Below are 26,206 nucleotides of genomic sequence, written 5' to 3'. Positions count from 1 at the left end.
TGATGAGACCTTGTGCTTTTTTTTCCCGTAAATTTTCGCCCGCCGAGCGGAATTATGATATTGGGAATCGGGAGCTTTTGGCCATGAAGTGGGCTTTTGAGGAGTGGCGTCACTGGCTTGAGGGGGCCAGACATCAGGTGGTGGTATTGACTGACCACAAAAATTTAATTTACCTTGAGTCTGCCAGGCGCCTGAATCCTAGACAGGCGCGCTGGTCGTTGTTTTTCTCTCGGTTTAATTTTGTGGTGTCGTACCTACCGGGTTCTAAGAATGTTAAGGCGGATGCCCTTTCTAGGAGTTTTGAGCCTGACTCCCCTGGTAATTCTGAGCCCACAGGTATCCTTAAAGATGGAGTGATATTGTCTGCCGTTTCTCCAGACCTGCGGCGGGCCTTGCGGGAGTTTCAGGCGGATAGACCTGATCGTTGCCCACCTGGTAGACTGTTTGTTCCTGATGATTGGACCAGTAGAGTCATCTCTGAGGTTCATTCTTCTGCGTTGGCAGGTCATCCTGGAATCTTTGGTACCAGGGATTTGGTGGCAAGGTCCTTCTGGTGGCCTTCCCTGTCACGAGATGTGCGAGGCTTTGTGCAGTCTTGTGACGTTTGTGCTCGGGCCAAGCCTTGTTGTTCTCGGGCTAGTGGATTGTTGTTGCCCTTGCCTATCCCGAAGAGGCCTTGGACGCACATCTCGATGGATTTTATTTCGGATCTGCCTGTTTCTCAGAAGATGTCTGTCATCTGGGTGGTGTGTGACCGTTTCTCTAAGATGGTCCATCTGGTTCCCTTGCCTAAGTTGCCTTCTTCTTCCGAGTTGGTTCCTCTGTTTTTTCAAAATGTTGTTCGTTTGCATGGTATTCCTGAGAATATCGTTTCTGACAGAGGGACCCAATTCGTGTCTAGATTTTGGCGGGCATTCTGTGCTAGGATGGGCATAGATTTGTCTTTTTCGTCTGCTTTCCATCCTCAGACTAATGGCCAGACCGAGCGGACTAATCAGACCTTGGAGACATATTTGAGGTGTTTTGTGTCTGCGGATCAGGATGATTGGGTTGCTTTTTTGCCTTTGGCGGAGTTCGCCCTCAATAATCGGGCCAGCTCTGCCACCTTGGTGTCCCCGTTTTTCTGTAATTTGGGGTTTCATCCTCGATTTTCCTCCGGTCAAGTGGAATCTTCGGATTGTCCTGGAGTGGATGCTGTGGTGGAGAGGTTGCATCAGATTTGGGGGCAGGTGGTGGACAATTTGAAGTTGTCCCAGGAGAAGACTCAGCTTTTTGCCAACCGCCGTCGTCGTGTTGGTCCTCGGCTTTGTGTTGGGGACTTGGTGTGGTTGTCTTCTCGTTTTGTCCCTATGAGGGTTTCTTCTCCTAAGTTTAAGCCTCGGTTCATCGGCCCGTACAAGATATTGGAGATTCTTAACCCTGTGTCCTTCCGTTTGGACCTCCCTGCATCCTTTTCGATTCATAATGTTTTTCATCGGTCATTGTTGCGCAGGTATGAGGTACCGGTTGTGCCTTCCGTTGAGCCTCCTGCTCCGGTGTTGGTTGAGGGTGAGTTGGAGTACGTTGTGGAAAAGATCTTAGACTCTCGTGTTTCCAGACGGAGACTCCAGTATCTGGTCAAATGGAAGGGATACGGTCAGGAGGATAATTCTTGGGTCACTGCCTCTGATGTTCATGCCTCCGATCGTGTCCGTGCCTTTCATAGGGCTCATCCTGATCGCCCTGGTGGTTCTGGTGAGGGTTCGGTGCCCCCTCCTTGAGGGGGGGGTACTGTTGTGAAATTGGATTCTGGGCTCCCCCGGTGGCCACTTGTGGAATTGAACTTGTGTGCATCATCCCCTCTGTTCACCTGCTCCTATCAGGATGTGGGAGTCGCTATATAACCTTGCTCCTCTGTCAGTTTCTTGCCGGTCAACAATGTAATCAGAAGCCTTCTGTGCTTGTTCCTGCTACTAGACAACTCCCAGCTAAGTTGGACTTTTGTCCTTGTGTGTTTTTGCATTTTGTTCCTGTTCACAGCTGCTGTTTCGTTACTGTGTCTGGAAAGCTCTTGTGATCGGAAATTGCCACTCTAGTGTTATGAGTTAATGCTAGAGTCTTAAAGGAATTTCTGGATGGTGTTTTGATAGGGTTTTCTGCTGACCATGAAAGTGTCCTTCCTGTCTTCCTGCTATCTAGAAAGCGGACCTCGATTTTGCTAAACCTATTTTCATACTACGTTTGTCATTTCATCTAAAATCACCGCCAATATATGTGGGGGCCTCTGTCTGCCTTTTGGGAAAATTTCTCTAGAGGTGAGCCAGGACTGTCTTTTCCTCTGCTAGGATTAGGTAGTTCTCCGGCTGGCGCTGGGCATCTAGGGTTAAAAAACGTAGGCATGCTACCCGGCCACTTCTAGTTGTGCGGCAGGTTTAGTTCATGGTCAGTATAGTTTCCATCTTCCAAGAGCTAGTTCTCATATATGCTGGGCTAGGTTCTCTCGCCATTGAGAATCATGACACAGGGGGGTGAATATGAGCCATGCATACAGGGGGGTGAATATGAGCCATGCATACAGGGGGGTGAATATGAGCCATGCATACAGGGGGTGAATATGAGCCATGCATACAGGGGGGGAATATGAGCCATGCACACAGTAGGGGGGTGAATATGAGCCATGCATACAGGAGGGGGGGTCATTATACAGTATGGAGAACTGTGTGTGGCCATAATACAGTATTGAGCATCATGTGTGGCCGTTATACAGGATGGAGCATCATGTGTGGCCATTATACAGTATGGAGCATCATGTGTGGCCGTTATACAGTATTGAGCATCATGTGTGGCCGTTATACAGGATGGAGCATCATGTGTGGCCATTATACAGTATTGAGCATCATGTGGGATCATTATACAGTATGGAGAACTGTGTTTGGCCATTATACAGTATGGAGCATCATGTGTGGCTGTTATACAGTATGGAGCATCATGTGTGGCCGTTATACAGTATGGAGCATCATGTGTGGCCATTATACAGTATGGAGCATCATGTGTGGCCATTATACAGTATTGAGCATCATGTGGGATCATTATACAGTATGGAGAACTGTGTTTGGCCGTTATACAGTGTGGAGCATCATGTGTGGCCGTTATACAGTGTGGAGCATCATGTGTGGCCATTATACAGTATGGAGCATCATGTGAGGCCATTATACAGTATGGAGCACTGTGGCCATATTTTTTCGTTTATAATTATTTTATATAAAACAGTGTGATCAGCAGTGCTAAATGGCTGTGGTTGGAACGTGGATATGGGTGTGACTAGTTGTGAAATGGGTGTGGTCAGAGGCGTGGCCTAAAATTTGCCGCGGCGCACTACGTGCGCCGCAAACTTTATACCTCCTTCCCTTCTTCAAAAGTTGGGAGCTATGGTACCGCATTTGACAGTTCATGGCAAGTGCCACAAATCCCATAGGGAATGAATGAGGCCAAACGCAGTGTTGCTGTAAGTGATCCGTTACACAGCAGATGCAGGAAAACTGTAAAATTGTTTTACAGTACCATATAACGGTTGTTATTTTGGTTAGATTTTCCAAAAAATGAGGAAGTCTGATGGAAGAGCCCGTAGGCGGTTGTTGCCAGCTGGTACTGATGGTGGTGGTGGTGGTGCATCTGGTGGTAGTGGCAAAAGCACAATAGCACCTAAGGCTGGAGGTGTTGAGCCAGCGTCATCGTCTGGCTACACAAGGCCTGGAAGGCTCCCTTATCTGGGAGTAGGAAAACAGCTTTTAAAGCCGGAGCAGCAGGAAAAAGTTTTGGCTTTCCTTGCTGACTCAGCCTCTGGCACTGGCACAGGGTCCCTCATAGTACAATGAAGTGTCTCTGATGGTGGTGGTGCACAACCAACGTCAGACACACCGTCGTAATATGAGGGGCCCTGTGCCAGTACCGCCGCCCACGATAGAGTGTTCCCCCAGCTCGAACAGTGCTCTACCACTTGCAATACTTACCTCTCCTTGCTCCACCACTGTGTAGTCTGTGCTGTCAAATCCTTCAATGGCACTGCCAATACAAATTTGTTGAAATGATAGATGATAGTTAAAATATACAGGGGCCCTGGCCGCCATTTAGACCAGTTAATACTTTGCGCCTACTACCACTGTCTGCTACTCAGCAGAGGAGCCCACCCCTGTACCTAGCTATGCCACCTGTTTATTTATGAACAATTTTTTGGCAGACATTTAGCCCACTTTATTATTTGGGCCTACTAACTTAGTCTGCTACTCATTACAATTTTCCGACACTGAGCAAAGCAATGTCGCCTGTATATTTATGAACAATTTTTTGGCAGACATTTAGCCCACTTTATTATTTGGGCCTACTACCTGTGTCTGACACTCATTACAGTTTTCCTCCACTGAACAAAGCAATGCCGCCTGTTTAGTCCTGTTACCACATTTGAGCTGCATTTAGCCTACTTTATTATTTGGGCCTACTAACTGTGTCTGCCACTCATTACAGTTTTCCTCCACTGAACAAAGCAATGCTGCCTGTTTAGTCCTGTTACCAATTTTGAACTGCATTTAGCCTACTTTATTATTTGGGCCTATATCTGTGTTTCCTCCTCATCCTGTCCATTGCCCAGCCACTGCTAGATGAGTCTGCTGGTACATTGACCCAGACCACTACATTCCCCTTGCACTCTACACAGCCAGAATCTGCAGCTCTCTGGAGGTGGTCTGAGGATTGTCCTTGACTGATCTCACCATTCTTCTTCTCTGCCTTTCTGATGTTTTTCTTGGCCTGCCACTTCTGGCCTTAACAAGAACTGTACCTGTGTTCTTCCATTTCCTTACTATGTTCCTCACAGTGGAAATTGACAGGTTAAATCTCTGAGACAGCTTTTTGTATCCTTCCCCTGAACAGCTATGTTGAATAATCTTTGTTTTCAGATCATTTGACAGTTGTTTTGAGGAGCCCATGATGCCACTCTTCAGAGGAGATTCAAACAGGAGAACAACTTGCAAGTGGCCACTTTAAGTAGCTTTTCTCATGATTGCATACACCTGGCTATGAAGTTCAAAGCTCAATGAGGTTACAAAACCAAAACAAGTGCTTTAGTAAGTCAGTAAAAAGTAGGTATGAGTAAAACAAAAAAATGATAAGGGTGCCCATACTTATGCACCTGTCAAATTTTGTTTGAATGCAGATTGCACATTTTCTGTTAGTACAATAAACCTCATTTCAAGGCAGAAACATTACTGTGTCCAACAGTTATTAGATATATGAAACTGAAATAGCTGTTGCAAAAAAAAAAACAATTTTTCATAAAACATTAAGCTTAAGATTAATAGGGGTGCCCAAACCTTTTCATATAACTGTACATGCGGTCACATGCTGACTAGACATGTGTGGCCTCTGTCAATGAAAATGAACTGAGTGAGGCCGGGCACGTCTAGTCGGAATGTGGTCAGAAGTATACAAATCGCATGCTTGTGCTGACATGACTGTCCACCGGCAAGGGAGAATCCTAAAAGTGTGCAGTGCATGAGTTGTGAGAATTCAGAAGCTGCAATGTCAGGATTCAGCTCTGCAGGTTCCAGTAGTCGTCAGATGGACACTTCACTCATATGCGACTTTTACACTTATGGTCCTGTGACACCGAGCTTCTCTTCCCGCTTCTCTCAGTTTTTCACTGAACATTGAGAGCATTAGGGAGAGGAGCTTGTGGGTACATGACTGAGTGTGCAAATCGCATATGTCCTTGGCGGAGGGGGGGCACCAAAATGAATTCTTGCCCCTGGTGCCAGAAACCCTAGATACACCTCTGCCGGTATGCTACTGCGAGCGGCGATTACCGGGTCCGGTGGAGGGAGGTCTGTGCACAGGCAGTGAGGCAGGGACTGAGGATGTGCACAAAGAGAATGGAGACCCGGAGACTGCCCGTCCTAGTCTACGCTGTAGCCTGGAGCCCTCATTATATGTCAATGGAATATGTCAGTTAATAAATTGTTTTTCTAAAGCTTTATAGTGTAGTTTTAGGTCAGGGAGGGATGAATAGGGATGAGCTAGCAAGGTGCAGGGACAGGTAGTGATGGCTACTTGCGGACATGTGCCGCACTTGCGGTTTTGCACTTGCGGTGATACAACAAACACTGCTAGCAGTGTTTTTTTCCATTGCTGCAAGTACCGCATTTGCCGGATTGCGCGCATGTCTGCAAGTCCCATAGGGAATGAATGAGGCCGAACGCAGTGTTGCCGTAAGTGATCTGTTACATGGCAGATGCGGAAAAACTGCTGCAAAAGGCGACTTTCACATCAGCGATTTTTGCCAAAGTCACTGCCGATAGTGTCATACTCACCAATGGGGGAGGCAGCACTAAAAGTGCCTAGGGCAGCAGAAACTAAAAATACGGCCCTGTATGGGAGTATAAAGTATTGGCCGTGATAAACAATACCCCATTATTTTTCATTTTTTTATGTTTTAATTTTGCCATTGCCAGTTCCCTATCACTTCCACTATCTAAATTTGTTTCAGTATTTTCCGATTTTGTTTGAAAGAACATGATCTTTTTCCAGTACCTTCCTACTTCATGTCATCATATTGTGAGCAGCTTGTAGAACAAGCAGAAGTCTACATTCATGTGATCAAAGTTTTGCTTCTACAGTTCCATGTCAGTGGAAAACAGTCCTGACAGTGACACATTGCTGATAATTGAGCATTCTCTGGGATCCCTGCAGTGTCACCCAACAATTACAATTCTTTATTTTCCCCTGAGTTATTTTAATAAAAGCAACATTTGAAAGTTCTATCGCAAGAATCAAAGTACAATATTATTTTCCCAAAAGGAAACTTTTCATATAAAAAAAACAAGTGGCAAACAGATTTCTTATTTTTTACAAGACATGGTACTAAACCAGTAAATGAAATGTTTCTTCATTTATAACAATGTGAAAGCTGCAGATGGATTTCAGACATCGGGTACACCATACAAGAAGCTTGGCTGACCAAAAAGAATAAGTGCAGTACAATGAAGTTTCCCCTATTATATTTACCTTTACAAATATGAATATATATAGAAACTCTGGTACATTAATATATTCAATTGGATATACCTGCAGATTATTTGCTGAAAGTTGTCTATTATTTCTACATACTATTTGCTCTATTGGAGCTCGGACGCATTAGTGTATAACATGTGAGAGAATCGGAGCACACTAAGCTGACATTCGGATCAAACTTTGGCAATGACTTTAGCATTATCATCCCAATTCTCTAGCATGGGAGAATCTATGCTATTGACCCCAGCTGTCACAACTCTCTTGCCGGGTGTCCCAAAAACAGGGGGCTCCTTCCCTGTACTTAATGCTAGGGGGCGCCCTAGCTCGCCCTGCACACCAGATTACTTTTGATGGTGAAGATGCCGGGGCCACCTACCTTGCCTTAGCTCCTGAATCCGCCCTCAGTCTGTACCCTTCCCCCACCCAGGGAAGAGGGGAGTAGTAGTGTACCATAGTACACCAACCTACCAGACTAACAAGGTAGTACGAACAGAGGGAATGAAAAAATACCAAACAAACAAATATAATCACACATGTAACAGAAGAATGCACTGGGCAGTGGAGGATGGGGTTAAACCCAAGTAGGAGAAGAAAGGGAGTTATCAAACACCCAAAACCTAGCAACAGTCACAGATAAATCCACCAAACACCTTCTACAATAACAAAGACCAATAACCTTCAGCCATGCATCATAAGCTACTCTGACAATGAGTGCTAGCCAGGGCCCAGAATATATGTGAGTTGGGAGTGCCTAACAGTGCACAGCTGAGAGAATTAAATAAGCCTCTGTCCCCTGATGATGCCAGATCTCTGGTGAAACATGTTGGGGAGACTTTAGGTTTTACTAGCTTCAGTCAGTCTGTGCTATTGACAACAATGTTAGAGAGCAGTTGGTAGCGGATGAACCAAGCTAATATTCATCAATATTCACTAGTGTGGGATGTAGGGATTTACTATATTGTGAGCATAGCGGAAAATGGGTTATACCCCGATGTCCCCTTATACACACTGGCTGTTGTATCTTTTAATCTTATTCTTTCAATAGTTCATCAAAAGTTAATTTTTAACCATCTTTAGTTAGGGATCAGTTGCCTTCATTTGCAAATAGTAATTAATGTTAATGTCCTACGCTGACTAGGAGGACAGCAATTTTGTCTGTTTGCATTTTCACATTGCCCACACCTGTTTCTTGCGACAGGTGAGTTTGAAAGAGCACTTTTAAACAACATGTTGTAAACTTAATATTGTTCATGATATATATTTATCATGTTTACACTCTATAAAACATTCTGTCCATTGCTTACTATGAAAGCATATAGTACCACTAAATATGCAGTAACATACAAAGCAGTTGGTTGTAGAATAAGAGGAACCAGACAGAAACCTTTTGGAGCAATGTGGTGAATTCATCCATCAAACAAAAAATAAGGATATTTAAAAGAACAGAGAATAGTTAAAAAAATATTTTATGTCTCGCTGTATACAGCATCCAAGCAAACACCAAAATTACAGTATGTAACAACCAGTGGGAGCTCAGCAAGAAAAGGTAGCAAATGTGATATTAAGAACCTCCAACTTTCATCCTGACTTAAAATAAGTCTCCTAAAGCAACACAACATAAAATAGCACAATATAAACCTATAAGTGATTGTAATATAATGAAACAGAAAATTGGTTTTAATGTAGAGATTATTACTTCCAATGTTCCTCCGACAAGCACTACGCATGAAGTATACATGTCAAACTTGGTATCTGGACAGGATTCATAAATAATCTGTAGGAATACCTTGAGTGGTCTATCCACTATTATCCATAAACACCAAATTTTAGACAAGTTAAAGAAGCGCTCCCATCAAAAATGATATACCATAATAATTTCTAAATATGTATGTAATGTAATGTAGTTGCATTAAAATACTAAGCCGTCATCATCTTTCCCAGGTTTCAGCACCGCTCCCAACCTCTTCTGGGTCATCACCTTTCCCAGGTTCCAGCACCGCTCAGGTCCTCTTCTTGATCATGTGATTTTAAATTAGATTAGAAGTTATATGACCCAGAAGAGGACCTGAGCAGCACTGGAAACCAGGGAAGATAGCATTCGGCAAATATATTAATGCACCTACACTACATCTTGGTCGTATTTATTTAGGCTTATTGGATCACATTTTTGATAGGAGTGTTTATTGAAAGTGGTACAAAATATACATATACTCTACATATTGTCCAATATCGATAAATGTTTCCACATACAAATCTTGAATGTCCTTTTTATTAAAACATTTCATTATTCAGACAAAAATGTATCTTCCTACAGAATCTATTTCTCATTCTGTCTGTTCCTGTCACAAACACATTATTATTCTCTGGCGTTTTTAATGCTGGCTCTATCAACATAAAGTCACTCAGAAAATGTAAAACACATTTTTTTTTCTTTTGGCAAAATTAAGTACGCTGCCGTCTGTTTACTTGACTAGAATGTTCTTTTTCTCAGAAATTCTTCACCGGCAGTCGTTGCAGATAATATATGTTGCATTGTAAGAAATCCAATCTCTGTTGCCCGCTGAGGGCTAATTTACACTGGCCCATGGAGCTGACGGGGTGGGGAAGAGGAATGCAGAATGTTTCCATAGAAACGATCAATACAAAAGTAACAAGAGAGGCCATACATAGACAAGAACAAGCTCCGATTTGTGAGTCAGATGCTCTCCTGAGATTCTATGATGTGTCCCGAATGATGAGAAATGCATTTGTAACACCATGAATGAAGGACACCTTATGACTCATTTTGGGAAATGGTTTGCACTACAGGATCAGCGCTGATTCCTGAGCTTTTCCAGAGCTCTCCTCCAACTACAGCTCGAAAGGACCTTCGGAACTCTTCATTCTTCCAGGTGTAGATGAAGGGGTTAAGCACAAATAGAAGACAAAGTAAGAGCCAGCTGCCTGTCACAACACCTCGAGGTAATGGTTGGAACAAGCCATAGAGGACTGACCATGCATAGGGCTCTGTGGTCACTGTGAAAACACAACAGACAATCAGCACATACAAACCCAATCGCTTGTCCTTACGTGGGCATGAGCAGGGCAGGTTGTGGACCACCTGGAAGTTGAGAACACTCACTCTCTTCAGACTGACCTGCACTTTTCTGAAAATTCGAAAATAACAATGAAAAAGGATTATAGTTTGGCTTAAAACTGTGACTGCAGAAAGAATGGCGGTGTATGAGCTGGAGGTTGGAACTTCACGGCCCCAAAACACATAAAGTCTAAGTTTTGGGCATTGGAAGTTTACTTCATAATGGCGTTGTCCAAAGAGCCACGGAAGTAAAAAAGCAAGAGGCATTACCCATGCCATAGCAATCATCCACTCTGTGTTCCTCTTCTGATATACAGTATGGTATACAGTCGGGAGTTTGGTGATGAGTACAAAACGGTTTAACGCAATAAGCGAATGGGATAATAGAGAGACTGTCATCCAAAGGAAAAAGACCCCCTCCATGAATACCCTGTAGGTAGGGTTCTCCAGGCGACCAGTGGAAATTAATATGGCTTCTTGAGGCATCCAAAATGCACAGACTAGGAGATCAGAAACACAGCCATTCACAATGAACGCGTTACTCGTTGTCTTGAGTTTCTTGAAAGAGCAGACCAGGTAGATAACCAAAACATTGGCCAAAGTCCCAGACACTGAATACACAGAGTATGCTGCAGCCACCAAGACGCGTGTCCCCACAAGTCTTTCACAGTGATCTGGGGGAGACGTGATATTGCTCATCCTGCAGAAAATGAAGCCATTCCCAGAGCCAATGTGCAGGAGACAGGAAAAACGAGAAAGTGCATGTGTGAGAAGGAGCAACAGAGTGAAGCAGGCAGCGAGAGAGGGAGAGAGAATATGAGATTGAGGAGGGAGGGGTGACATGGCTGTGACAGCTCTCTCCGTGTTATACTCTCAGCTCACTTTACGTCTTGGTGATATTATACTCCTGAAAAAAAAAGCTTCTGTGATGGATTATTCAACAGGTTGTGAGCTTGGAGAATGGGGAGTCTATACTGCAGTGAATGTGAAGCGGATATCTTTCTTTCATGTTTTTAACCATATAAATGTGTTAAAGGTTTTGAAAACTGCTTATTATGGAGAAAAATCTCATCTCCAGAAGGTCTGGCAGTACAGTACGTTAGACACATTGGCAGACACAGACAGAAAAGGGCCCCTTGCAAGAACAATATATGGGTCCTTTGCAGCCTAAAAGCTCCTAAAAATGCAAAATTACACATGCTTTAGAAGTAGAAATGGGCCCCTTACTTCTTGGGCCCCTGTGTGGCTGCACAGGTTGCATCAATGATATAGTTAAACATACAAATGAGTAATGGAGAATGTAATATGAACCAGGATCATCATGATCTGAGGAAAAGATGGCAGCATGCACAATTTGCCTCCGATAATCGGATGGCACTCACCCATTCATGTCTATGGGTCCTTGGAAAACATAGGACATGAAGAAGATGGAGAAACTTTAACTCCCTACGTACGAGAAAATCAGATTGCTCTCTGAACAAATTCTGATCAGAGTGTGATTCGCATAATTGGACCACATACGGTCGTCTGCACCTGCTTTTGCAGCGCTGAGGTCCTGGGTCACAATCCCACCAAGGAAAACATTTGCAAGGAGTTTGCATGTTCTTTCCTTGTTTGCGTGGGTTTCCTCCGGGTTCTCCAGTTTCCTTCCACACTCCAATGACACATTGATAGGGCCTTTAGATTGTCAGCCCCATTGATGATAATGACTGGAAAGAGCTGCAGCCCATGTTGGTGCTACATAAAATAAATTATCCTATTACTGAGCTTGTATTATAAAGGCTTATACTAGCATACTAATAATGTAATAGAGTCATTTAATAGTCTATTCATTATTAGTACAAAGAAAACCAAAAGAAAAATAGTTGGTGCTCTTTCAAGTAGCGTAGTAGGACGAGTTGCTCAGATACACATCAGTGGACAGTAGCTCACTTTTTGTAATTGTGCATGATTAGGAAGGACACTATTAAAAGCTAACAAAGAGCCTGCCAAAATGATACTTAAAAACAGATCTTGATGAGTCACTAAATGTAGTAAACGCACAAGAAAAGACTATTCGCTTGGATCGCTGCCTTGGCACTTTATGAAAAACAGTCAACTAGTATAATTTTTTACAGAAAATGTGATAATGAAAAAAGAGCAACTCGTTTCGACACCAACTGAGAGTCTTCATCAGATATCTGAAGTTGAAATGCAGTGTATGTTTTAGTTAATTAATGCGCATTAAGCAATTATTTGTGATCACTGAATACTGTGAATCTATAACACCTGTAGGGATTCACGCTCTCTGGTAGGCATTAGGTAGCATTCACACAGGCAATCGATTCTTCAAAACAATGGGATGTTTATTCAGGGCTGGCGTCAGCACCCGGCGTACCCGGGCAAGTGCCGGGGCCTGGCGAGACATTCAGGGCCAGCGTTAGGGGCAGGCAGCTGCCAGTGCCTAGGGCCCCCGCTCCCCCAGGGGCCCTCAGCTAGCGGCACATCACGCAGCTGCTATGGAGCCCCTGTGAGGCAGGGGGGCACGCCTGTCGCAAGCGCCAACTCCCCTGCCGCCGCTTTGAGCTTTACCGGCGTCTGCCGGTAAAGTTCAAAGCAAATGATGGAGGAGAGAGCGTCACCTGACCCTCCCTCTCCCATCATTCCCCACTCTGCCTCTGACACTGCCGCTGCGGGTGCACGATGATGTCATCGCGCACTCGCTGTGTGCCAGGCAGTGCAGCGGCAGCCGCAGACACCGGAGCAGGGAGGGAGCAGCGCAGCGTGGGAACGTTGAGAGGTGAGGAGTGCTTTTTTTTTTTTTTTTTTTAGTAACTATAACTGAGTACTGGACTATGGGGCCATTCTTGGGGGGAGGGGAGCTGTGCTGTATACTACATGTCTGTGCTTTATTTTACATGGCTGTTCTACTGTATATACTACATGGTTGTGCTATATACTACGTGGGCCATGTTATATACTATGTGGGCTGTTATATGCTACGTGGGCTGTGCTATATACTACATGGCTGTTCTATGAACTGCAAAGTTCCAATAAACATCATTGGTGGAGTATGAACATCACATGTTTATTAATAGTATATACACACGTAAATACGCCACCCATGTATGGACGGATAACTGCCAAGAAACTGAAAATCAAAGACAAGAAGCATGCAGTCATAGAATCCCATAAAATAAAATTTTATTGATAATGCAACACAAAAAACATATAAAAAAAACCAGACAGAGTGTAATGAGGCTGGTAGATGACAAGCAGATGCCAATAGCAACATGGAAAAAATAGTAGTCACCCAAGGTATATAGTGACCCCTACCGCTAGCCCAGGTTCACCATAAAATCAGGGTAACTGACAACATGTCATAACAGTAGTATATATTCAGTGACAACATAGCCACAGTAGCTAGTACTATAAAACTCACATATCATTGGTGAAATCATGTGGCTACAGACATGAAGAAAGCAGAATGGTAAACATATCACCTGAACTGGAGGACCTGAGCCAACGCAGGGGACACCGGACCACCCCCATGTCATCGCGCACTCGCTGTGTGCCAGGCAGTGCAGCGGCAGCCGCAGACACCGGAGCAGGGAGGGAGCAGCGCGGCGTGGGAACATTGAGAGGTGAGGAGTGCTTTTTTTTTTTTTTTAGTAACTATAACTGAGTACTGGACTATGGGGCCATTCTTGGGGGAGGGGAGCTGTGCTGTATACTACATGTCTGTGCTTTATTTTACATGGCTGTTCTACTGTATATACTACATGGTTGTGCTATATACTACGTGGGCCATGTTATATACTATGTGGGCTGTTATATGCTACGTGGGCTGTGCTATACACTACATGGCTGTTCTATATACTACGTGGGCTGTGTTATATAATATGTGGCTGTGCTATATACTATATGGGCTGTTATATGATACGTGGGCTATGCTATATACTACGTGGCTGTGTTATATGCTACGTGGGCTGTTATATACTACATGGCTGTGTTATATGTTACGTGGCTGTGCTATATACTACGTGGGCTGTGTTATATACTACATGGCTGTGTTATATGCGATCATGAATCGTGGTATGTGTTAAAGGGGGGGCCCACTGAGACTCTTTCGCCCGGGGCCCTCAAAAACCTGGAGCCGGCCCTGTGTTTATTTACACATGTTGCACAGCACCGAGAAACAAAACTATAAACACAAAAGCCCCACAGCCTTGCCAGATGCTCACTAAACAATATAGACCCTGGCTACTCATACACGGCTGAGCTAGTCCCAGTTCGGTCAAGCAAAACAGCTATTGCTCATTAGCAACCACTGATACTTGCAGTTTGGTGCACACAACCTATGCAGTCTCTTCTCAGAGAGATTCTGTCTCGTCTCTCTTCAGCTCCAATACAATCCACTCTGCTCAGCTTCCCCAGCTGACTTACTGAGGTGAGCACCTAGCCTGGTTATGTGCAGAGCTATCCAGGCACACTTAATCAGAGACTGCAGAGCTAGGATTTAACCTTACCCTACCTGGCTATGTTACACGCCCTAAGGCAGCACAACAGATGAAGAGCAATACTATGTCTGTACATGCAAAATTATGGCTGGTAATGACTGATATTTGTTATGGTTGATATTTATTAATGATTGTTTATAATTCAGTGATGTCATGTGTAATGAGGAGCACAACCATTACTGTAAAGTGGCCATCGTTGTGAGCTTGAATGTTTGTTAGATTTATTTCCTGTGTATAAGCAATGCTTAAGGACCAGATGCCAGTGGAACTCCAAGGCATGAATAATTCTGCCCAACATTCCCCATTGCATATTATGCGGTAAAGTTATTCTTCTCCCAAGTCAGCATATAGCGGTACATAGTGCCCATGGTTTGTGTTGAGGAAGCCCCACAAATGTAAATGTAATGTAAATTTTAATTATATTGATAGTGAATCATATAAATAGCTGAACGCTAAAATGCAAATTCTAGAATTAAAGCGTTATTCCCAACAAAGTAATCTATGAGTAGGTGATAAATTACTGATTACTCAGGATCCAACCGTTGGACCTAATGATCCCAAGAATGGAGCTGTGAAACACACACAGACACCATGTTCTGAAGAGCTCTGTCTTAAATTGTGCTAGTATGCGCATGCTCAGCCTGTGATTCATTCATTGTCTACGTGACTGCTAGAAATAGTAAAGTGTTGTGCTCAGCTTTCTTTGGCAGGAATATATATAATGAATGTAGAAAAGGGTAAATACATGTGTAAAGTGGCGTGGGGTGGTAGCCATGAACAAAGTACTTGCCTTCCACTCTCCGGGGCACTATATAAAAATGGGGTCCTGACTGGGTTTGTGTGTGGGGTTGGGTTGTTGCAGATACATTCAGATTCAGTTCTGCCACAGTTGGTGTGGTAATGGACCCCTTTAGACCCATGATGAGGAAACCAGATATGTTTGTAAAAATAAAGTCCGTTTTACTGACAATCAAATTTATGTACAGAGGGAAGCAGGAAATAAGCTTGCTGCTTTCTTCTACACAATACAGACGCACATTCTTGGTGGTTAAGGAATAGGACACATTACTTGTGGTGAATGTTACAGATGAACAACAAGACAAATTGGGTAACTCCATCTTCCTGGCACAGGACCACACAGGTCAATGTCTTTCGTTGTGCCTCTGCACTCTAAATACACTTTCTGAGACTAACGTAAGGAAGGTCCTCCACCGGCCACCTTACAAAACATGCCCCCTTATTGACGGCAGCCTCCAAGTCTGGTTAACACTAAAAAAGTTCCTAAAAGTCTCTTGTGGTAGGTACCCCAACTTGCCCGATGAAGAAAGAACTCTGCCACCACTGAAGATCTCTTCCTGAAACTTGCTCCCTTTTTCTCTGGTTTCCTCTCACACACACAATGATGACAACCTTCCTCTGAGGGTGCCCTTTCTTGTCTCTAGCTCACTAACAAATAACTACCAAAACTGACACACAGGTCCACAATCCTCCTCCCCAACCATGAGCCGACCCTACAGTTAACCCTGTCACCCCTGACTAAAAGGAACTGCAGCCCCCCATAAGATAACACATAAAATACAGTACATTTTCATAAATTGAAAACACCAAGGGTCTCCAGAAAGATGCCACATCTTCTTCTCCACCCCTGCATATGCACCTCTGATCAATTGGAGTGTGGGCCCAGCAGATTGTGATTCCTGGTCCAATATCCATATTATCGGGTTCACTGAGGGTCCCAGCAGTCAGTCCCCCTGTGAGTAGCAAGTCATCACCTATTTTGTGGATAAGTGATAACTTACGTTCTTGGAAATAATCGTTTAAGAAGTATGCCGTGCCGTTATATACTCAATTACTGTAAAATGTAATTACATGAATTAACCATCTCTTCTGTCTATACAGCTTTCGTCTAGACACCAAAGGGAATAATCTGTTTGGCAGAAACCCCTGGTTTACTGTGAACCTTTCTCTGATCAAACAGGTGCAGCTAGCTGTATATGCTCTATTGCCCTATTCTGCACACACATAATAAACTCCTTAGATCTCTACATGCTGAGGTGAAAATTAACCAGAATTCACAATATGAAGTTGATTGAAAAGAGTAGTTGTCAAGGAGGGGGATATTTTTTAACACTGCAGGGCTGTACCTTTGGCTCTCCATCTGCCTTACTTGCTTTGCAAACAAATTAGATGTCACAGAGGTGAGACTGCTACTCTTATAGCAATTAGCCTGAGTTGTTGATCCCAAAAACTATGATGATAATTGTTGTGGATTAGGTGAATAAAAAAAAATCTGATATTATTGCACCACTGTAAATCTCATCATCGAGATAATTATATTAGCTAGGAGCTGATAATCTCAGGAAGACCAAATGTCTTCTCAGTGTGTTTCCTCAATAAGAGATGGTAATGAGCAGGTGAAGAAAATTGCCGTAGACTGGCATCTCCAAACCTGACCAGGGACAACAAGAGGGCACCATGAAAATGCAATATTTCAATGCCATCTCTATAATAATAATCCAATGTCAAAATAATCCATGAATGTATCTGTGATTGAGCAACCTAATTGCCTCTGTGGTTTCAAGCTCCAGGATTATCGTCCTTGGGTAACCACAGAAATGTAAAATCAATCCAAATTATGGACATATGAGTCATGTTTGATGTGTGAAAGGTGGCAAAAAATATGCTCAGAAACATGTAAGTCATATTCCTCTAGGACAGTGATGGGCAACCTTTTGAGCTCGGTGTGTCAAAATTCGCCAAAAAACCGAGCATAACTTGGGTGGTGTGTCACCTTGATAAAAAAACATAATTTTGCGACATGTATAGTTTAAATAACAAATATGTATAATTAGAATTAACTTAAGGTACCGTCACACTAAACGACGCTGCAGCGATATAGACAACGATCCGACCAAAACGCGATCGCTACAGCGTCGTTGTTTAGATCGCTGTAGAGACGTCAAACACACCAACTTCCGAACGATACAGGAGCGATACAGTGACGTGACAGCGACTCACGGATCGTTCTCGCTGGTTGTTTGCTCCATGTCAAACAGCAGTGGTAACGATCTGATGGATTACAAGCGTAGCCAGATAGGTGTGTTTTTCCACTGGGCGACACCCAGGATGTGACGTTCCGGCGTCCCGGAATATAAACCGCGACTCTACAGCGACTGATTCATATTGTCTGAGAGCTGCGTCTTCACGTTCTTCTGCCTATCCAGCGTCCTTCACCAGCTACGATCTCTTCTCCCGTGAACGTTCTGTCCGGAACGCCGTATTCTATACAGCCAGCGTCTTCATCGGTTCTCTTCTTGCACATCAACGGTAAGAAATATCTTTGAGTTGTTGTTTGTTTCTTCTGTGTATAGTTATGGCTATGTAGCAATGCTTATCTACGTACACAGTATAATGATGTATAAAACATCTCTGGCAGCTATCTTGTGCATCTGGCAAGCGGACGCACAAGATGGAGGCACTTTAGGATGTTGTTTGCAAACTCTTTTGCGCTGTCTGCCATTTTTTTTGCACACTTTATGGAAATGTAAACCAACTCTTTTGTGTCTGCCTTGGCTTGGCTGGCCCTGGCCTGCTCCGCTAGTAAATTGAAACAGCACACAAAATAAAGGTAATAACTTTTTTTTTATAAAACAACTTTTTAAACTTTTTTTTTTTTAAACAAAAAAAAACTAAATCCTCCCACGGCGGTGGGCTAACAGGTGTCGCAGCGTGCGTCCCTGCTGTTTCACCTGCTTCAGCAGGCGCTCTGCTGTCCCCTCCAGCCGCTTCTGCTTGGCCAGCAGCTCTCTCAAGGTGGTCGATTCTGTGGATAGAAGAGGTCGGAGAACGGACGGTGATTACGCTGTAAATACGGCATGTGTGAACATTCCCTGAGATTTACTACACACTCAATTTGGTCCTGTCCCAGAGGGCGAGAATGTTTTTTTTTTTTTTATCGATCTTGTCATTGTCAAATGTAGTGTTGAGCGATACCTTCCAATATGCATTGGTATCGGTATCGGATAGTATCGGCCGATACCGGCAAAATATCGGATCTCGCCGATACCGATACCCGATACCAATGCATTTCAATGGGACGCAAAGTATCGGAATGGTTCCCAGGGTCTGAAAGAGAGGAAACTCTTTCAGGCACTGGGATCCATATTCATTTGTAAAATTAAAAAAAAAAAAAAAATGGATATACTCACCTCTCTGGAAGTCCCTGGACCTTACCGATGTAACCGGGAGTCTCCGTTCCTAAGAATGAGTGCGTGACGGGCCTTCGATGACGTCGCGGCTTCTGATTGGTCGCGTGACCGCTCATGTGACCGCTCACGCGACCAATCAGAAGCCGCGACGTCATTGCAGGTCCTTCACGGGCTCATTCTTATAGGAACCGAGGCTCCCGGTTACATAGGTAAGGTCCAGGGGCCTCCGGAGAGGTGAATATATCCATATTTTTTATTTTAATTCTTTATTTTACATATGAATATGGATCCGATACCAATTCCCGATACCACAAAAGTATTGGAACTCTGTATCGGAATTCCGATACCGCAAGTATCGGCTGATACCCGATACTTGCGGTATCGGAATGCTCAACACTAGTCAAATGTGACATCCCACCGATAACCCCTCCCACTGTCTGTATACTTACGTAGAAGGGACGCCGGCTGTTCATCCCCGGAAGAGGTGGAAGAGCTGCTCACCTCCCATCCCCTCGCTCGTGCCACAGCTGCCGCAGCTAAAAGGAAGCAAATACATATCTGGTTAACAATTGAACACGGTGTGGTGAAGCACTCGCAGTTTTGGTCACTTACGAATGGTGGCCTCTGGGGAGAATGCCGCCGACCCGGGGGAGGATGATGAGTGGCGGAAGGGTGGTGTTGTGGCCTGCGGTGGGGTGCTATCGCTCCTGGTCCTTACTGCGTCTGTAATGTATACAATATTTTAGCTCCCCTCTAATTTTCCGTATGCAGTAATAAAATTGCAAAGAATGATGGTTAACATACGTGATGTCCCGGGCTGTGGGCTGCCGCTGGTGGCGGATGAAGGCATGCTGGCCGGTGCTGGTGCCTGTTGCCTGCGATGTCTCTCTACACAAACATGAAAGAACCGCAATATTTAGACACCAAAAGTATAGGCCTCCAGAATGTAAAAAAAATACCTAGGCGCCATTGGCGGCAAAAGTTAGGAGCCAAATGAATTTTTTAGTCGCCAAATGTACGTACATATACAGAAAATAGAGATCACTCTTCCCAGTGATGCTAGACTCTGCATTGTCTGGGGGCTCTGGTGTTGAATGGTCTGCCTGGCCTGAGACACGTATTATTGCATAACTAGGAAGTGCCTCACGGCAGCGCGCGTCTCCTGATTCCCCCGCACGGCAATTGCGGACATCCCAAAATTTTATATCTCGGTGGAGATTCTGTAACCCCTGACCTGACCATTTTTCACATTCCAACCCAGAGGTGTATCTAGCGTTTCTACCACCCGGGGCAAGAATTCATTTCGGCGCCCGCAAACCCCCCCCCCCCCACACACACACACACACACACACACACACACACACCGCGCCGCACACAGTACTACGGCATACACACCGCGCCACACACAATACGGAGCACACACCGCGCCACGCACAATATGGACCACACACCGCGCCGTGCACAATATGGAGCACACACAGCGCCGAATAACAATACGGAGCACACACAGCAACGCGTCACATACAATACGGAGCACACACCGCGCCGCACACACTACGACGTACACACCGCGCCGCACCCGATTCCCCCATACTGGTACTTACCACGCCTTGTTTCCGTCCGCAACTCTGCCAGAAGCTGTGGGGTCTTGTAGCGGAGGTCAGCCCACTTCTTGCGCAGCTGCAGCGCACTGCGGCGGATGCCGAACCTCCTCTCCATTATATGCCGAATGCGGCGCAGCACCTCCTGCTTGTGGAGGTTGGGGTGGGCAGGTCCAGACTCCAGGCCCTCATAATCCAGGGCATACATTTTTTGCACAAAAAATGCAAGTTCAGGCCGCCCCAGAGGAGCTGAACGTTGGCGCGCCGCCATTTTGCCTGTAACAACGCTGAACCACCTAACCACGCCCAGAGGAGGGACTCAGGCGTGTTGCCGCGCGATCCGCATCGCTGTAGCGTCTCCGTTTCTGCACAGCGTCGCTGTTGTTACGCCGGCTCCACAAATCTCTTTTTGGCGTTCTTGTTATCAAGCCGCAGCGCTCATCGTTCTTGTTTCTGTGTTTCAGTGGCTTGGGTATCCATGGGGAACGGCTGTTGTGTCAACCCTGTTTATTAGCCATGTATATGTATTGTACCTTTAATCTTTTGTTAACATTTTTTGTTGAGCGGTGCAGCGTCGGACACGCAACGCAGAATGCAAATGTAAATGCATTACCAATGCAGCATTTTGTGACACATGCATTAACTTTGAAATGGTTTTAGGGGCACCAAAAAACTGCATCATGCGGTGTCCTCTGCACCCTGACGCATGCATCACAAAACACTAGGGCAACACATGTCCATGCGGCCCCCATCTTTAGTATAGGGGCGCATGACACATGCATCGCCGCGGAAGCGCCAAACGCAACGCTAATGTTAACTTTGCCTTATAAGCGGCACAAAAACATATGTGTAAACGCTACATTACAGTGTTGAATGTCTTGTGTCACTTAAACAAATCATATGTAGTAATTTTTTATTTTTTATTTTTTTTTTTCCTTTCTCAGGTTGCCATGTCTCTTTCGGATGTACCTGTGATTGTTGCGGCTGCGTTATTGCTAGAAGCTCAGAACCAGCTGGAGGCTCAAGCGCGAAACAATCGTGCAAAGCGACAGCGCCGCATGTGGACCAGACAGTGGCTGCAGAAGAGAAATCAATTTTCCCATATGGGCCTTATAAGGGAACTGCAGGAGAACAACCCGCATGATTTCCGGAACTACCTGCGAATGTCTGAGGATTCATTTAATGTGCTGCTTGCAGGTGTGGAACCTTATATCAGGCGGCAAAATACCAAGATGAGAGCTGCTATCCCTGTGGATGAGAGACTGGCTGTCACGCTGCGGTTCCTGGCGACTGGCAGGTCTATGCAAGACTTGCATTACTGCGCAGCTATTTCCCGAACCCTGCTCAGCGTCCTCATCCCAGAGACATGTAAAGCAATTATCTCTTTTTTACACCACACTTACATGCCTTTCCCGGAGACCCCGGATGATTGGCAACAGATTTCCCAGGGATTTGAGCAGCAGTGGCAGTTCCCTAATTGCGGTGGGGCCTTGGATGGGAAACATGTCCGCATCACCCAACCACCACACTCTGGCTCTTTTTATTACAATTATAAGGGTTATTTCAGCGTTATTCTCATGGCCCTCGTTAATGCTAACTATGAATTCATAAGTGTGGCTGTAGGGATCAATGGTAGAGTTTCTGATGGCGGAGTTTTGGAGCACACCGATTTTGGGGAACGCTTGAAAGAACACAAACTGGCCTTGCCGCCCAACAGCGACACTACTGAAAACCTGAACTTTGTGTTTGTCGGAGATGAGGCGTTCCCACTGCATCCCAACCTTCTGAAGCCCTTCTCCCAGAAAACTCTGACACCGGAGCGGCGCATTTTTAATTACCGACTTTCCAGAGCTCGCCGCGTTGTGGAGAATGCTTTTGGCATTATGGCAAACCGATTTCGGGTTTTCCACACTCCACTAAACATGAAACTAACGTCTATTGACTCTGTGGTGCTTGCCTGTTGCGTCCTGCACAACTTTCTCCACCGCCGTGATGCCAGTGCATACAGCCCTCCACAGTATGTTGACTCTGTTGACCCTGCAAACGGAGATGTAACCCAGGGCGAATGGCGTCTAGACGAGCACAGGGTTTCTGGCTTGGAAAGTCTGGGATCCGGAAGGAACTCTGATGATGCTATGATCTGCAGGGAGAAGTACTGTAACTTTTTCAATGGGCCAGGGGCTGTCCCATGGCAGCATCTTCAGCAGTAGCACAACTGTTGTCATTACGTGTCATAACTTTTAGCATGTATTATGCACTACATTCTTTGGGGTAGATGTGCTCTCGTGTTCCATTTGGTTGAAGACCCATTAAATTCATTTTCTGTTTCAATGTCTACATGAAGATATATCTATCTAGTCTAGTCTCACCCCTGCCATCCCATATATATCTCTCTCCCCATGACGCTCCCCATGTGTCTCACCCCTGCCATCCCATATATATCTCTCTCCCCATGACGCTCCCCATGTGTCTCACCCCTGCCATCCCATATATATCTCTCTCCCCATGACGCTCCCCATGTGTCTCACCCCTGCAATCCCATATATATCTCTCTCCCCATCACACTCCCTATGTGTCTCACCCCTGCCATTCCATATATATCTCTCTCCCCATGACGCTCCCCATGTGTCTCACCCCTGCCATCCCATATATATCTCTCTCCCCATGACGCTCCCCATGTGTCTCACCCCTGCCATTCCATATATATCTCTCTCCCCATGACGCTCCCCATGTGTCTCACCCCTGCCATCCCATATATATCTCTCTCCCCATGACGCTCCCCATGTGTCTCACCCCTGCCATCCCATATATATATCTCTCCCCATGACGCTCCCCATGTGTCTCACCCCTGCCATCCCATATATATCTCTCTCCCCATGACGCTCCCCATGTGTCTCACCCCTGCCATCCCATATATATCTCTCTCCCCATGACGCTCCCCATGTGTCTCACCCCTGCCATCCCATATATATCTCTCTCCCCATGACGCTCCCCATGTGTCTCACCCCTGCCATCCCATATATATCTCTCTCCCCATGACGCTCCCCATGTGTCTCACCCCTGCCATCCCATATATATCTCTCTACCCATGACGCTCCCCATGTGTCTCACCCCTGCTATATATATATATATTCATTCATACATTATGTGACACAGTAAACAATAAATCAAAATAAATTGTTACATGTAAAGCTTACAAAGTTTATTAACATATTACAACCGTAACTTGGGAAAAATGTGGCTCAGTAACCAAAAGTTAAAAAAAAAAATAAATAAATAAAAAAAAAGGGAAGGCATAAAGTGCTTATGAAACGGAAGTCTATTGGTTTCTGTCCAAGAACACTACAGCTGCTGATAGTAGTTGTCAATCTCGCTGTACGGCTGTGTGGCCGTAGAAGGTCCTTGCAAATAGTCACCAAAAGAAGGGTGTGGAGGTGGTGTACGGAACTGCAAATGAGGTGGGGCCGGTCTGCGGACAGGAGTGCTGTGAATGGGCTCCTGCTGAGGCCCCCAATAAAGCTGGCCACTGGGCTGACGGTCGCCGATGGTCATCATTGAAGTGTCACTCAGTTTGCCAGCGTCTGCCGCGTTCAACACCTCAAGTATCAATCTCTCCGCGTTTCTTCGCTGGGTCTGGTCCAGACTGTTTAACCGTTCCCCTACGAAGGTTGGAAAGCCGGAGAGCCGGGTTGTGTCATGCTGGATCATTATCTTGTTGGCCAGTGCCAGGAGATCCACCGGTTGACCTGCAGTTGCCTTTCTTTTGCGAGATGGCCGCTTTTCACCTGTCTGCTCCTCAACACACGGGCTTGCGGAGAAATGAGGGGTATCGCTATCGGTCCCTTCCAGTGTATCGAGCTGTTCAGGAGGCACCTGCGAGTACAGAAAAAAAAATAAAAAGTCAATAACATACAAACATCACAGCCCTAAAGAGCCCCCACCTCCCCAACACCAGTATGCCCGTGCGTGGGAAGCAATGAGGAACAGTTATTATCTAGGTAGAAAACCACAGGGGTTACAGAGCTTAACTACTTTTGCCGGCTATACTGCACGATTGTGCGGAAGACAAAAAAGTTACATTATAGTAGACTTTTGCAATAAGACAGCATTGAAAAGGTTGGGAAGGACTGTTTGGACATAGTTATCTGAACAGGAAGTGGCAACTGTTATTATCTGGTGGATTAAACATGAAAAACGTGAATTATTATAATTGGAAACCATGCAGTCTCACATACATATAGGACACACGGCATCCTACAAGCAGGGAAGCTAGGGGGTACTTACATGCTCGTCAGGAGACTCTTCAGCTGATGGCGCACAAAGACTTGTCACAGTCTGGGCCGGGCGAGGGATTTCCTGGTCCCGTGTGAACGCCAGCAGGTCAAAGTACCACAACTTTGGCACATACACGTCGTCGGCTCCGGCCCCAGACTTCTTGGACTTTTCAACCTTGTTCAGCTCTTTTTTGTAGACTGTGCGGAGAGCCTGTAACTTTTTACGCACAATCGTTTCATCCACAGATTCTGTGGGCTGATGCTCTTTGTGAAGGGCCACCAGCTTCTCGTATGCAGCTCTCTTCAAGTTGCGGTTGCTGTAATCCGCAGACTTTATTTTCCACAGACAGGGCAGGGAGCGGTACATATCAATGAGTGCCCGCACAAATTCATTGTCATTGGTAGACATCTGAAAGAAAGAAATAGTTAAGTTACATTAAGAAATTTAACGCTCAAAATGGCTGCCAACAAGCGCAACAGCGTAATTGTTTAAAAACTTGCACGCTCAAACGGATCTCTGCAGAGATCTCGTATACATCACTCTACAATACACATAAATTAGCATTGCTGCATGGCAAATGAAACAAACAGCACAAAAATATAACTTACTGTTGTAGTTATGGGATTCAGAATGAAGACGTTGCAGAGTTCTGGATTGCACTGTTGAAGGATACAGAATGAAGACGTTGCAGAGTTCTGGTTTGCAAAATATGACGCACAAGTAGCGGAGGACGCACAAGTGATCCCAAAGGCAAGACTATAGAGTCGCTTTTTTTTATATTTCGGAACGCAGCTATAGATCCCACTATGGCCAATCAGCGTTCACAGGTAGATGGTGTCACAGCCAGTCATTCCAGGCCAATTTAATTAATGTAATGTATTGTTAGAGCCCCCTTAATGTACATGACACCTCCCAGACCGTCATCTTTTGTACTGAAAAGCGTCACCTTTCTTAATTAAATGTTTTGGAAAAGCCCCCTTTTTGTAATGTACAAAGGTGTCTCGTTTGGTATGTACTGTTATGAGTCATCACCTTTGTTTATGTATGTCACGATTGCATCTCCTTAAAATGAAATCCTATTAAAAGGCGTCCCGTTTTATAATCTCAGTATTGTATGGCGTCTCCTTTTTAATGTGATTTACGTTATAGTGTCTCCTTTTTAGTTGAAATTGAAAAGAAAAGATGTCACCTTTTGTGGCGTAATGATTAATGCCATCACGACTGAGGGTGTCTCTTTTTGTAATGTTAAACGCCTACCTGGCTAGAACGAGACGCTGCGACGCCCCCCTTTGATCGTTGCTGGCGTCGTTGCTTTTAATGTCAAACATGACGATACAAGCCGACCTAACGACCAAATAAAGTTCTGGACCTCTAGCCCCGACCAACGATATCACAGCGGGATCCAGGTCGCTGCTGCGTGTCACACTTAACGATATCGTTATTTAGGACGCTGCAACGTCACGGATCGCTATCGTTATCGTTACAAAGTTGTTTAGTGTGACGGTA

At 45.0% G+C, this 26,206-nt stretch overlaps 3 protein-coding genes across 3 annotated transcripts; all 3 read right to left on the bottom strand.

Moving 5' to 3' along the window:
• Window positions 1-8,069: 8,069 nt before the first annotated feature.
• GPR88 (G protein-coupled receptor 88) lies at window positions 8,070-10,884 on the bottom strand. The gene has a single exon (XM_077278164.1). It carries the CDS (start codon window positions 10,814-10,816, stop codon window positions 9,815-9,817), a length of 1,002 nt encoding a protein of 333 aa, XP_077134279.1. The 5' UTR covers window positions 10,817-10,884; the 3' UTR covers window positions 8,070-9,814.
• Window positions 10,885-18,239: 7,355 nt separating this feature from the next.
• LOC143787373 (uncharacterized) lies at window positions 18,240-20,822 on the bottom strand. Its single transcript, XM_077276043.1, has 5 exons — window positions 20,429-20,822; window positions 19,629-19,712; window positions 19,437-19,547; window positions 19,274-19,360; window positions 18,240-18,439 (listed from the first exon to the last, which is right to left on the bottom strand). Exons 1-5 carry the CDS (start codon window positions 20,694-20,696, stop codon window positions 18,306-18,308), a joined length of 684 nt encoding a protein of 227 aa, XP_077132158.1. The 5' UTR covers window positions 20,697-20,822; the 3' UTR covers window positions 18,240-18,305.
• Window positions 20,823-23,607: 2,785 nt separating this feature from the next.
• Window positions 23,608-25,423, bottom strand: LOC143788594 (uncharacterized). The gene is made up of 3 exons (XM_077278378.1): window positions 25,309-25,423; window positions 24,710-25,108; window positions 23,608-24,298 (listed from the first exon to the last, which is right to left on the bottom strand). Exons 2-3 carry the CDS (start codon window positions 25,106-25,108, stop codon window positions 23,768-23,770), a joined length of 930 nt encoding a protein of 309 aa, XP_077134493.1. The 5' UTR covers window positions 25,309-25,423; the 3' UTR covers window positions 23,608-23,767.
• Between the last annotated feature and the right edge of the window lie 783 nt (window positions 25,424-26,206).

The sequence above is a fragment of the Ranitomeya variabilis genome, chromosome 8 (assembly GCF_051348905.1).
Source record: "Ranitomeya variabilis isolate aRanVar5 chromosome 8, aRanVar5.hap1, whole genome shotgun sequence".
NCBI classification, from domain to species: Eukaryota; Metazoa; Chordata; class Amphibia; order Anura; family Dendrobatidae; genus Ranitomeya; species Ranitomeya variabilis.
This window is presented reverse-complemented; position numbering and strand designations above follow the sequence as displayed.

Excerpts from the sequence above, each read along its gene's own strand:
- GPR88 (XM_077278164.1), bottom strand. The coding sequence starts at position 10,816 with ATGAGCAATATCACGTCTCCCCCAGATCACTGTGAAAGACTTGTGGGG.
- LOC143787373 (XM_077276043.1), bottom strand. The coding sequence starts at position 20,696 with ATGGCGGCGCGCCAACGTTCAGCTCCTCTGGGGCGGCCTGAACTTGCA. Across the intron at positions 19,713-20,428 it reads GCGGACGGAAACAAGGCGTG|AGAGACATCGCAGGCAACAG; the intron begins GTAAGTACCAGT and ends ATGTTTGTGTAG. Across the intron at positions 19,361-19,436 it reads CTCCCCAGAGGCCACCATTC|CTGCGGCAGCTGTGGCACGA; the intron begins GTAAGTGACCAA and ends GCTTCCTTTTAG.
- LOC143788594 (XM_077278378.1), bottom strand. The coding sequence starts at position 25,108 with ATGTCTACCAATGACAATGAATTTGTGCGGGCACTCATTGATATGTAC. Across the intron at positions 24,299-24,709 it reads AAGAGTCTCCTGACGAGCAT|GTGCCTCCTGAACAGCTCGA; the intron begins GTAAGTACCCCC and ends CTGTACTCGCAG.